Genomic DNA, 12116 nt, shown 5'->3' on the forward strand with positions numbered 1-12116 from the left:
GAGTCCCTTCACAACTTGGTAATGGATTTACTTCAGATCTCTTGACCGCATTACCTCCTGCTTACCTGTGTTTTAGTCAAATGGTATGCAAAGGTTCTGCGGCACGATATGGAGCCAACGGTTTACTGACGCCGCGATGGCCCATTTGTTCTCTAGCCCAATATGCTCCGAGCAGGTTTCTAAACGCCCACATTGATAGTGACTGCTCGCAGCATGCTAGCTTGAGTCCGGCATCATCCCAGACATCTTTCAGCCAAGATCCCAATTCTTCACAGCAGTCAACTTCTGGATCTCGTTCAATTACTTCTCCATCGACAGGAAAACCAACGTATTCCATTTTCCAGACGAGGAAAGAATCAAAGGTGAACGAATTACCTGGCGCATCTAGCCAACCCGCATCTGTTCGCGGGAGCAAGAAACATGGTCAAGAAACCGCTCCTTTGAGCCAACCTCAACAGAAACGCAACAAGATATCAACCAATCTTGCTGAAGCGAATCCGCTCGCGGAGCGACTACGCCCTCGCTCCTTAGATAACTTTATAAGTCACCGTCATCTCACCGGTCCCGAATCGTTGCTCATGAAATCTCTTGCTGCTGGATCGACGGGAAGCATGATTCTCTGGGGTCCGCCTGGGTAAGCTTTATTGTTTCGGTGCCTGTTCTCTCGTTCATTTTGCACAAAGATGCGGAAAGACTACTTTGGCTAGGTTGATAGCAAAACAAACAAACGCTATCTTCAAAGAGCTCAGCGCAACAATCGCGGGGATCAATGATGTCTCTTCTTGACAGGTCGGTGAGTCATGTTTAGCACGCGAAGTGGTTTCTCAACTGACGACGATTGGAACGTTTCTTCAGAAAAACGATCCTTTTTCTTGATGAAGTTCACCGCTTCAACAAAGCCCAACAGGTAATTCTATACACGGACATGCACGACGATTTACAGACCTATTTTGGTCTTTTCAATAGGATATCTTCCTTCCCTTTCTCGAACAGGGTCAAATACAGGTCCGTTGGTTTGCACTTTCTACGATTCTGGGTTAACATCACGAGCAGCTTATTGGTGCCACAACTGGTCAGTCACCGATCATTCTAAAGTAGACACCAGGCTTAGGTCAACCGTTCCCCACAGAAAACCCCTCCTTCAGGCTCACAGGTGCTCTTGTCAGTCGCTGCAGGTGTGTATCACCCTTGTCCGTCTCGTACGCTATGTAATCTATGATGCAGGGTCTTCGTTCTCGAGCGACTCACCGACGACGACATCGAGGCTATCGTCAGAGGGGCCGTCTCGCGATTATCTTCCGCGCACTCTTCTAGTGCAAATAGTGTTTGCTTGGATTTAACAAAGTAGGTGCCTTGAAGTTGAAAGGCCTCGAAAGGCCGGTTGGGTAGCACATGGCTCACCTTTGGGTCCCTTGTATAGGCTTTTCCGAATTAAAGCCTTCACCGAATAAATCCGACGCCTGGTCAACTAGTGACCAGTGAATAATAATACCATTCACACAATATGTTCGCTCCATCCGCCCACAGACCGTGCCGTGTTCGCCATCTACTTCGAAAAGCTCGATGGCGCACGGTAGTCCCAACGTCCCCCTTGAGCTAATGGACAACGGTGGAGCACCGTTGAAGCCTCGTGCTTCCCAGTATTTTCGCTTTGACGATCGGCAAATCCATGATTTCAACTTATTGTCGCCCCTCCAACTACATCGGATTGACTCGACGATATCGTCAACAAGGCGTTCTTGGCCCATTGCCCGACCTCCCAGGTCGGACAGTCTGTATGGATCGCCGCTCGCAAGATTCTTTGGGTGGAACAGAAAGTGTGAGATTTTTTACTCGCAATATGTGCATTACTACTAATCGTATCCCGCTAGTTCTTGCCTGCTGCCCGCCGATTCTACCAGAGCCTTGGTGGAAACTCTGTTACTGCCAACAAACTCCAACAACACTATCGGAAGTCCACTGTCGCGCCGTCTGCGCGTACGTATGTGTAGTAAACTGGTCCTCCTGGAGCGTTTTGACGCGGACCTGTTATAAGCGTCAGCATAGAAGGGGATGCCATTGCCTTAGCTTCACCCTACCTAGAAAGGTTCCCGCCGCTCCCGCATTGAAATCCGCGGCTGCATTGTACGGACCCAACCAACCTCCACCAGCTTGTCGGACGTGGATGTCAGAGCAAATCACGTTTACTACCGGGGTTGGCACGCCATTTGGAAGGTTTATGGGAGCGCCAACACCGAATTGGTTTACTTGGAGGGCCGGATAATTTGGGGCCATGAGTTGGGGTGTGACCATGGTGTTTTGGAATGTTACCAAAGGCATGTCTGAGAGGCGAGTGTTGTTGGACGACTCATCACAAAGCCGCCTGGTATTTATACCCCCGCCGTATCTACTATCAAGCTCTGGACGATGTCCGGGTGCCGGAGTTGTGTAATTGGATGAATGCAACGGCGACTGCCCTCGTTCAAGGTACGTCTGCCTGTCAAAATTGAACCGTTTAGTGCACTATTTCAAAAGAGAATTACCAGGAGGAAGGGAAAGATGTCGGCCCTTCTCACTCACCGCGACATTCATGCAAGCTATCGAGAAGTTAGACAGGTATAGAGTTGGACACTCCAGAATTCACTGGACGTGAGTGCCTGGTACCTAGAAATAGGCCTGAAGTTGGTGAAGGACCACTACATACCGTGACAAGCGAGCTCCGAGCCACCTCTGGGAGCTGACGGCTTCCATGGGTGTGTGGAACTCTAGATTCTAGAAAGGTACAGTGTAACCGCGGACGCGAGTACTTGCAAAGGCACTGTAGCGTGTCCGGCAAACATTGTCCTCTCAACGTTTAGACATGGAACAGAAAACTGCATAGTGACGTTCTCACATGTTGTCGCCGTTCGTGAGCTTGTCAATGGTCTTTATTCGATTACTCATGATGCTTCTCCATTTCCTCCGGCAAACTGTTTTCACGTTTTCCGACCTTGTACCTTTTCCATAGGCACTCATTGATTATCGTCGGATGTTTAATACCACCGTGCACCATAGGGGCGCGGGGTACCGTTCCTTCAATATCGATGTCAAAGCTGTACCTAGAGTATGCACGCATGCACACACCCCCCGAAAATAGAAGTTCCGCGAGCTTTACGCTTTGTTCCGACTTCGAGAACTGGTGAGGGCGAGTCTACAAAAGGAGTTGGTATTGAAAAGTGATCTGGAAGGAGAACGGCTCAAATTGAGGACTTACCTGGTTTGACCAATGCCCCAGATGACAACGGTTTCGACTACGCCCCATTCACCCACTCCAAGATACCGCAGGGCGAACCACAACAGAATTGGAAATGCAATTCCATTGGAGAGCAGGCTGACATCATAATCATACTGTTTGTCGGGTTCAGAAAGATAACTTGAAACAGACGTGGCAAGACTTGAAGACAGGAATAGGGTGCATATCAAAGTCGTTAACGTCCAGAATAGCACCGTCTCAGAACCTAGAAATGTCCTAACAGCCAGACTCACGGTTTTGGTGTCTACATCAAAGGCTGATAATATTCCACTGTCCAGAATCCTCCGCTTTTACGAGAATGTGGTTGGTCTTGAAGATTTCCTATGAGCTGTTCGTTAGATTGTAGGACAATTGGTAACGTACCATACATCACTCACCCCGATCTGTATTCCCTGTGCCAGTTGCCCTCCCAGCATTTGGATCCGCTCCCAAGAATGCTAACGCGACAGGAGCATTGTCAGACCGTAGCTTTGGGTTATGAAGGTAAGAGACTGTACATTTGAATTGGAGTCCCTCTGATGTAGACGCTAGACATTATTCTCCTGTACAAGCTAGAAATGGAAGTAAAAGGTGATACGCATCCATATCGTCTGACTCGACTGTAACGTATGCCATTGACTCAGTCATAACAGGCTTGGTGGCTGGCGGTGATGGGAGTTGGAGACAAAAGGCGCTGCCGGCTGCGCTTTCACTTTCGCTATCTACTGTATTCAAATTCAGCACCATATATTATGTACTACATGTCGAGATATGGACCAACAGGTTTCAACCCAGACCAAATTCTTCTGCAAGCATCGCAGGACCGTAGATAGCTATCAAGGACATTTAATATTGGCAACCCGCTCGTTTTTGCGAAATCACAGTTCCTCGTCTCTACCACGAAACTCGACCCCCTCTTTGAATGATAGGAATGTAATAGAGCCGGTAAGTATCACCTCAACTCATTCCCTGGTATGCCAAGCACTTGCCAAAAACCCTTAAAGCTTAATTGGTAGTGTTCACCAGTCTTGTACATCATCTGGATCTCCAAGACTTGCCCTGGTATATATTTCTCTCACTCAGTCGTGTTGAACCAGCATATCATTGTGAAAAACGCTACATGGACATGACATCTCGAGGTCTCCGAACGCACATTGACGATCACATTTGTACTCTTCACCACTCAACGGAATTGGACCATTGAAAGGATCTTACTCAGTCCTTTTTTGCCAAAAACTTTGTCGTGGCCTTTTCCACAGTCATCGCAGTCCTATTGAATGATGCCATCGTCAAACCTTTTCGTGCCTGGCACACAGATTCCCAGCCCTCAGGTATCCGCTCCTCCACAAGCATTGTCCGGAGGTCATCGACCCTACCACCGAAGATACGGAGCATCGTCGAATTGCTGGAAGTTGCTTTCGGTCGGCTTCGTAAAGGATGGAGTGGAAGGCTGAACTTACTTTGAGCTGCTAAAGAACTTATGAATGGTCTCAAGACTGAACTCTGGATTATTTGCTTGGGAGTCTGCGCGTCGTTTGGCGCTATATCTGGCGATATCGTCTGCAGTTAAAAGAGCGCGACCTTCGGAGTCTTTTCCTGTTGCATAAGATAACAATTCCTCGACAAAGGGAATATGGGGTTTTGATTGATCTGCGTTGAAGTGTGTGTCTTCTCCTAAAAAAGTCGAGGTCAGGTGTGAGTGTTTAGCATTATCCGTCGACGGCCTCACTAGTGAGAGAAGCATCATGCTCGATCGCGTTGTGTTGGCTGAGTTCCGCAAGATCAAATGTGTCTATAAACCCGGTTAGAAGTGAACATAGCTCACGCAGGGAACACGGAACCGCGTACCTTTGGAATAATTTTTGTTCATGAAGTTGGCGGAGTAGTTCGGGACAAAAAAGCAGAATGAAGGCGCAAAATTGTAGGATTCATTGACAACGCGGCCCATTTCCTTGAACGAAATGTTCTTTCCATCTCGCGGCAGAATACCTGCAAGACACGGATGAGCAGGGCGATTGTATGGGGAGTCATGACCGAACCGTGATTTGCCAAAGCATTCAACGCAGGACATGCACATCTACTATCCCCATCTTTAGGAGGCTGATAGTCCGGCCACTTCCCTTTATATCCCGGATGACCTTGAGCAACGACCTCTCCTGATTTCAGATTCGGTGTGAATGTATTCACCAGGACAAGCATAAAGTCCCAGGTAAAAACTTTGGCGGATTGAAAAAGTTTGGCTATTGGATTCATGGAAACCACTTCACGCCAAAGAACGTTGGGGTAAGGAAAGAAGGTGGCAGGGCCGTTTCATACTTTCTTATACCTCCAATCACACGCGATCAAAACGTGCCTTTCGAAGCGGAGCGAAGAACGGTACGGTATCTACTATAAATGTCATTCAGAAGATATTGAACAGCGTGAATGAAGCTTTATATTCAAAACGCTCACCTGTGACATATGCGGATGACTTCATGTCGTAAGTACCTGTGAGCGAACAGAATTTCCTCCGGAAGCTTAAATTAAAGACACGTATCGTGAACGGGCATTTCAAATCATGATATGGGAAGAGGCTGGGAACGGAGCAATGTAACAAAATACTCGAGGCCGGCGAGAAGAAAGGAATGAAAGAGATTTATTAAACCGTAGAAATCGCTAACTTCTCACCAGAAGTCGTAGTCGAATTGGCCGTGCAAGCGAGTGATAATCTTCTGGTAGTCTGGCTCATTATCAGGAGTAATGAAACCGTATCTTATGAGCAAATCGATAATAACTGGAAAAACGGTTATGAGTACACGATGAGCCAGCAGATTACACATACCCAAAGCACAGTTGGGCTTGAATAGGCCCGCCTTCATCCTCTCAATGACCTCGACCTGGTCCAGAAGCTAGATATGGATGCATCCAGAAAGGAGACATAATTAGAATTGGGCGCAGGTGCACTTACCTCAAAGAACTCCACTTCTCCGTCGGATGGCTTTGGTTGGAACAAGCCCGGGTCTGAAGAAGGTATTTCCAAGTCGAATACGTATCTGGGGAACATGTTTTCAGCATCGTTGCCACGTATCCATTGTACTTATCTAACTCGATCTCAGGTTGTAGCCAGCCCTTGGAAGTTCTTAAATTCCGAATGATGGTAAGCGTTAGTATGCTCAGAGAATTACGGGACTTACCTGAAGAAGTAGCTGATGGAGCCACATGCTTTGGTGTACTTTCTAACCACTTCTTCGGTGATACTGGCTTCTTCCATGGATTCTTTAACCATAGACTCGAAGACCCCCATGCCACTCGGGATACCCCCCGCTACCGTGTTATCTAAAAGACCAGGAAAGCTAAGAGAGGCCCGTCAATGACAAGTCCCATGACAGTGAGTTTGGATGAAGGATACGTTTGCTTTGTTTTGGCTCGTGTTGGTACCCAAATTCGCAACCCCACTCCCTTCACGTCTCTCATAAACGCCGACATATGTACCCCATAAGTAACGACACCGAAAAGAGCACATGCGGAGCGCTCCATCTCAAAGGCGTAATTCAAGTTCCCCATTTCTTCCTCTCCTTGACCGGGCGCAGGATAATCGTGAACAGCCAAAGGGTCTCGATAGACGGGATACATCTCTGCCCTCCACTTCGTCGGTCCACAGATGTCCGAAAACAGTCCAGTATCTCTCCATCGCTCACACAATTCCTTCAAAGCAGCTGTTCGTTTGGCCACCCCGTTCGCCCACGCTTGGAACGTAACTCGTGGTCTGTTCGATACTAAATCGAAGTGCCATAATTCTGGTTGGTTCAAATCTTTGCTGTGTTTATTTTCAAGCCTCAGCGCATCTATAATGACTGGTCTAAGGAGTCCGATGGCAGGACTTGAGGGGTTCGGAGAGAGACACCATGGAATAAGTTTCTCTTGATCGAACGGAGAGGAATCGGGTAGAGGGGAAGGTCGATTTACCCGACAATTATCGCAGATATTGATTACCTCGAGGAATGAGAGTGGCTTGGACATCGTGGATGCTGGGAATGCACAGATGGTTGGCTCCGCGCGCTTATTATTTACGCTACCGTAGTGTTTCGTCATCGAAAAATATGACCTTGAACCTGAACTCACACAAAACTCAACTAGTCGCTACAGCGATCACAGCGTCTTGCGCAACTCTAGGTCTTGTTACCGCTCTCAACACCTATACACGCCGACATCGAAGAAAAAACCTGAATGAGGATGTCGTTCGTTCCATTACCAGCCATGGATCAAACTTCGGGCTTCGGTATGAAGACTTTCGCGACGATGCCCAAGAAAATGTAGGGGCTGAACGGCCCCAGAACAGTTCAGTGGACCTTGGGCTTCCTTACGACGAAGAACTAATACGAGAGCAACTGGCAAGAAACTACGCGTTTTTTGGAGAGGAGGGAATGAAGAAAATCAGAGAAAAGAGTGTCGTGGTTGTAGGTTGTGGTGGCGTTGGTAGTTGGGCAGCCGTCATGCTCGTGAGATCGTACGTTAACCATTTGTACCCCCGGTCCTAACCTTTCTTATCATCGCGCCCTCCGTTTTCTAGTGGGATATCAAAAATTCGACTTGTTGATTTTGACTATGTCACACTGTCTTCTCTGAACCGCCACGCTACGGCACTCCTCGGCGACGTCGGGACACCCAAAGTGAAATGCATAGAGCGAACATTGAAACAGATATCGCGGTGGGTGGAAGTGGACTCACGTGTAGACATTTGGCGGAAGGAAGAGGGTGGGCTCCTCTTAGAAGGTTACGATTGGGTCGTAGGTCAGTAAAATTCTACTTCCCGGATTTGATCGTACTCTAATGAGGTTCAACAGACGCGATTGACAACATTCAGACGAAAGTTGACCTTCTGAAGTACTGCCATTCTAATGATATCAAGGTAACCTTGCATCCACATACATTGAGGACGAAGCTGAGCTTCTTTAGGTCTTCTCTTCAATGGGCGCAGGTGCCAAATGCGATCCAACTCGAGTCCAAATAAGCGACATATCATACACGGTATATGACCCACTGGCACGTTCAGTTCGGCGTCGCTTGCGACTCCTAGGCATCTCTTCTGGTATACCTGTGGTGTATTCGACCGAGGTCCCAGGCGACGTAAAACTGTTACCGCTTCCGGAAGAGGAATTCCAGAAAGGGCCCGTCAAAGAACTGGGCGTGTTTGACGACTTTAGAGTGAGAATCTTGCCAGTACTTGGTGGGTCTCTAACTGTCTTTTTTTCTTCATTTGGATACTCAATCATGCTCAACTCCACTTAATTGCAGGACCTCTTCCCTCAATCTTTGGACTTTTTATAGCTACATACATACTATGTGAACTGGCGGGAAAGCCCATAATGAATCCCCTCCCGATCAAGAACAGAAGGAAGCTGTATGAACGGTTACTGAGGGACTTCTTACACTGCGAGGAAAGATTGACAAACCAGACCTTGAAGTGAGTGGCTTATCTTCGACTTTCGAACCTCTCTAATCACGACCCACCACAGCCGACTGCCCCTGGATGAAGACGACATCTCGTTTATCTTTGAGGACCTCTATCGTGGAAGATCTGTCATTCCGCCCCATGAGGTACCCACAAAGCCTTCGCTGGTGCGATGGGATTTACGCAAGCCGCTCGACTTAGGAAACGTAGTTGTCATGGAAGAGAAGGATGCGGTAAAGCACTTGAAAGCTTGCCGGCCAGAGGAGGGGTTGATTGTACCACCGTCGGAGGTTTGGGGGAAGGAAGTGGAGGATATAGTTAGGGGAAGGACAGGAGAGGTTGAGCGGTATCTAGCGTGGAACAATCAATAGGGCAGTCAATGCGCCTTGATCGTTGGAGCTCGAGGTTTTCAATGGCAGATGAAGGATAAACAGGTTCTAATCAAGCGGGACAACCACCGTTTCTCACTGGCAAGTGTATATTGTTGACTCAGACAGGTTAGGCACAATATGTGACAACTCATTCTGGCAACCCCGGTTCTGGAGATCCAGGTATAGACTCCTTGTAAAGACGTGGAGTGGATATTCATCATATCTAATGGTGTCTGGAATATCTGATGATCTCCTTTTATCTCTGCAGACTAACGTGTTACAAGCCGTCTAGTACTGAGACACACGAGTGCGCGCCTTGAAGCAACACTAGTCCTTCTCCTCCCGTTCCGTCATAGCTGAGTGCCTGAGCTCTGGGTGGTGTAGCGGGTTGGTATGGGTATCGATGCCCGTACTTCCCGTAGCAATTGAATCGGATCGAACGGAATGAAATGCAGGACCCCGACAACTGTTACATGTGTTGCTCGAGCCTTCTGCGTCCGGCCCTTGCCTGTTTCAAGTGACACGGCTCGATTTACAATCATTTGAAGGCGCCGAAACACATGCCGGAAAGAACGTTCACATTTCAAACCTGTGTTACCGAAATTGGGGGAATTGGACTCAGCCTAGTACACTCAGTCGCAGTGAGGCACCCCCAAGGTTACTGACTTGTTCCACCTGTTTCCACTCTCTTTGATCATCCAACACTCATCACGTCTGAATGAAGGCAGATCGCTGTTGGACACAGCAACGTAGAGGGATGCCTTGAGGACGTCCCAGTCCGACCGTGTAACGGTGTACTAGTGACTCCGTACATCGCCGCAAAATCGGTATTTCGTGAATGCTTAGCCGCTAGGCTGGTGCGGGATCACTTAAGTACCAGCCGGTGTTCTTTCCCCGCAAGTCTGCAGTGTTGCATGGTGTGGCTCTCGAAGAATGTATAAATGTAACTTATGAGGGCCTAGCTTGGGTTCTTCCATATTCACCACCCTCAACATGAAGTTCATCTCGTTTAGCATCTTTTCGGTTTTGATCGCCTCTGCATTCGCTCAACGAGCCGAAATTGGTCTTCCCCACGACGGTGCCCAAGTCACCTCTGGGTCTCAAGTCACAGTTCGTGTCGATCGTCCTGTATGTGTAATTCCGTTGGCTCGTAGAACTCATCAATCAATGCAAATTTGCCGACCAACATAGAATTTCCTATCCAGCACGCAAGAAGTGGTCATCGTTCTGGGTTTCCAGTCTTGTCCCAACACCCCGTGCCACGCTGCGTCTGACGGTATAGGCGAAGTCCTATACAACGGGCCATATAACCCCACATTCGAGGTCCCTTCGAGCTCTCTTCCACCATATCAAAATTTTACTGTGACGATTCCTGCTTCTACTCCTAAAGGGGCAGCACAGTTGAGTTTGTCCCATTTTAGTCTGGTTGGGGTAAGCTGCATCAGTATCATTTTTGCTAACGAAATCGTGGCTAATGAATAATGAATATCAAGGCCAGCCGTCAACCAACTCTCGAAATCAAGAGTGTCAACGTCGCGGTAGTGTAGTACAAGGTCTCTGTACCCCTATTCTAAGCGTAAATCACCGTGACCATTCAAAAATCTGGAAAATGCTCTGAAATGGCGTGTCCCTTCGATGTGTCGTAACACTCATCCGCCAAAACGACCCGAGTCTCACGCCGACAAGCCACCGAAATATCCAAATGGGGTAATAAAATTACCGAATTTGTCCAGTCTAGAGCATTAGCGGTCTGCGCTCTGTCACACCGTGACATCATCGCCCCGAGAGGTCCGGGTTTGTCCAGAATACCCCGATGTCAACGTCGTTGACCCGCTACCTCCGACCACAGCGTGTCCATTTCAAGTCGACAGCCGATATCCATGTCATTCCATCAGTTTTGCAAGAAGACAAAAAAAACCATTGAGCCACAAGCCTGGTGGCTTTCATTTCGGGCCGCGGTGCACCGGAACAGTATTAGGACCCTGAGGCTGACTCAATTATGGATCGAATTGATCAACAGCGGCGTGTTTTACTTACAGAGATTGAGGCGCCAATGACAGTCAGCTAGAAAGTGATAAGGAGACAACGGAAACGAGTGATATATAAGTAAAGCGCAACCTTTTACCTCTTCCCAACAACCCACGAGCGTACTCTCGTTCAATACCTTACCATGGCCCAAAGCACAAGAATAACAGGCCTCGAGGATTGGACACAAGCGGAGATGTACATGAACTCCTTCCTTCTCCCAGAAACAGATGATGCATTGGAGATGGCGACGAAGAAGACTGTCGAGGGTGGTTTACCTGTGGAAATCGCCGTAAGTGCTTTACAAGGCAAGTTCCTGAACCTCATCGTCAAAACTACTGGGAGCAAACGTATTTTGGAAATCGGTACCTTGGGCGGGTAAGTGCGGATTACGCAAGGAAGACCAAGAACTTAAACATACTTTCTCAAGATATTCTACTATTTGGCTTGCACGAGCCCTACCCGAGGACGGAGAGCTTGTAACGCTCGAGCTTGAACCGACACACGCAAAAGTAAGTACAGGTTGGTCATTTTTGCGGTGGATTTTGACAGAGTTCCATATTTTAGGTTGCCAGACAGAACCTAGAGTATGCTGGCCTTGGTAATAAGTGCAAAGTAATAGTTGGACCAGCCTATGACTCGCTGAAGCAACTTGGCAGTGATGAGCCTTTCGACTTCGTGTTCATCGATGCCGACAAACAGTCTAGCCTCCAGTACTACATAGAAGCAAAGAGATTGGTCGGACGGGGAGGCGTAATCGTGAGCACAAAGGCAAAGGTTCGATGGCATTAGCTGATTCGCTGCTTTCAGATCATAGACAACGTATTTCGCTACGGAAACGTTGCAGATCCAGATTATACAGACCCAAAGGTAGAGGGTATCCGAAAACTTCTAAAAGCGTTGAAAGAAGATAGAGAAGTAGAGGCCAGTGCAATAGGGACGGTAGGAGAGAAAGGTTATGATGGCTTTCTGTACATGGTGAAAGTGTAGAAAATCACGATATTATATAAGCTGACGCACGTGCCAACGTTTTTGGTTT

General features: G+C 48.0%; 8 protein-coding genes across 8 annotated transcripts; 4 read left to right on the forward strand and 4 right to left on the reverse strand.

Annotated features, from left to right (window-relative positions):
- Positions 1-80: 80 nt before the first annotated feature.
- E1B28_006412 (uncharacterized protein) lies at positions 81-1451 on the forward strand (the record flags this gene model as incomplete). The annotated part of the gene is made up of 7 exons (XM_043151075.1): positions 81-634; positions 684-774; positions 967-1005; positions 1054-1072; positions 1130-1175; positions 1225-1344; positions 1421-1451. 7 exons carry the CDS (start codon positions 81-83, stop codon positions 1449-1451), a joined length of 900 nt encoding a protein of 299 aa, XP_043012168.1.
- Positions 1452-1945: 494 nt separating this feature from the next.
- E1B28_006413 (uncharacterized protein) lies at positions 1946-2567 on the reverse strand (the record flags this gene model as incomplete). Its single annotated transcript, XM_043151076.1, has 3 exons — positions 1946-2025; positions 2079-2476; positions 2560-2567. The coding sequence occupies 3 exons, from the start codon at positions 2565-2567 to the stop codon at positions 1946-1948; spliced, it is 486 nt and encodes a 161-aa protein (XP_043012169.1).
- Positions 2568-2914: 347 nt separating this feature from the next.
- Positions 2915-3280, reverse strand: E1B28_006414 (uncharacterized protein; the record flags this gene model as incomplete). The annotated part of the gene is made up of 3 exons (XM_043151077.1): positions 2915-3051; positions 3103-3169; positions 3233-3280. The coding sequence occupies 3 exons, from the start codon at positions 3278-3280 to the stop codon at positions 2915-2917; spliced, it is 252 nt and encodes an 83-aa protein (XP_043012170.1).
- Positions 3281-4465: 1185 nt separating this feature from the next.
- Positions 4466-5503, reverse strand: E1B28_006415 (uncharacterized protein; the record flags this gene model as incomplete). Its single annotated transcript, XM_043151078.1, has 5 exons — positions 4466-4655; positions 4711-4924; positions 4980-5042; positions 5099-5239; positions 5290-5503. 5 exons carry the CDS (start codon positions 5501-5503, stop codon positions 4466-4468), a joined length of 822 nt encoding a protein of 273 aa, XP_043012171.1.
- Positions 5504-5913: 410 nt separating this feature from the next.
- Positions 5914-7249, reverse strand: E1B28_006416 (uncharacterized protein; the record flags this gene model as incomplete). The annotated part of the gene is made up of 6 exons (XM_043151079.1): positions 5914-6023; positions 6072-6138; positions 6198-6282; positions 6336-6368; positions 6424-6582; positions 6639-7249. The coding sequence occupies 6 exons, from the start codon at positions 7247-7249 to the stop codon at positions 5914-5916; spliced, it is 1065 nt and encodes a 354-aa protein (XP_043012172.1).
- An 80-nt stretch (positions 7250-7329) lies between these two features.
- Positions 7330-9392, forward strand: E1B28_006417 (uncharacterized protein; the record flags this gene model as incomplete). Its single annotated transcript, XM_043151080.1, has 6 exons — positions 7330-7736; positions 7800-8020; positions 8074-8138; positions 8186-8456; positions 8525-8693; positions 8746-9392. The coding sequence occupies 6 exons, from the start codon at positions 7330-7332 to the stop codon at positions 9050-9052; spliced, it is 1440 nt and encodes a 479-aa protein (XP_043012173.1). The 3' UTR covers positions 9053-9392.
- A 432-nt stretch (positions 9393-9824) lies between these two features.
- Positions 9825-10643, forward strand: E1B28_006418 (uncharacterized protein). The gene is made up of 3 exons (XM_043151081.1): positions 9825-10180; positions 10244-10483; positions 10546-10643. Exons 1-3 carry the CDS (start codon positions 10046-10048, stop codon positions 10597-10599), a joined length of 429 nt encoding a protein of 142 aa, XP_043012174.1. The 5' UTR covers positions 9825-10045; the 3' UTR covers positions 10600-10643.
- A 579-nt stretch (positions 10644-11222) lies between these two features.
- Positions 11223-12067, forward strand: E1B28_006419 (uncharacterized protein; the record flags this gene model as incomplete). Its single annotated transcript, XM_043151082.1, has 4 exons — positions 11223-11455; positions 11508-11589; positions 11645-11836; positions 11888-12067. The coding sequence occupies 4 exons, from the start codon at positions 11223-11225 to the stop codon at positions 12065-12067; spliced, it is 687 nt and encodes a 228-aa protein (XP_043012175.1).
- Between the last annotated feature and the right edge of the window lie 49 nt (positions 12068-12116).

This window comes from Marasmius oreades, chromosome 3, assembly GCF_018924745.1.
Source record: "Marasmius oreades isolate 03SP1 chromosome 3, whole genome shotgun sequence".
NCBI classification, from domain to species: Eukaryota; Fungi; Basidiomycota; class Agaricomycetes; order Agaricales; family Marasmiaceae; genus Marasmius; species Marasmius oreades.

Excerpts from the sequence above, each read along its gene's own strand:
- E1B28_006418 (XM_043151081.1), top strand. The coding sequence starts at position 10,046 with ATGAAGTTCATCTCGTTTAGCATCTTTTCGGTTTTGATCGCCTCTGCA. Across the intron at positions 10,181-10,243 it reads CAGTTCGTGTCGATCGTCCT|AATTTCCTATCCAGCACGCA; the intron begins GTATGTGTAATT and ends CGACCAACATAG. Across the intron at positions 10,484-10,545 it reads CCCATTTTAGTCTGGTTGGG|GCCAGCCGTCAACCAACTCT; the intron begins GTAAGCTGCATC and ends ATGAATATCAAG.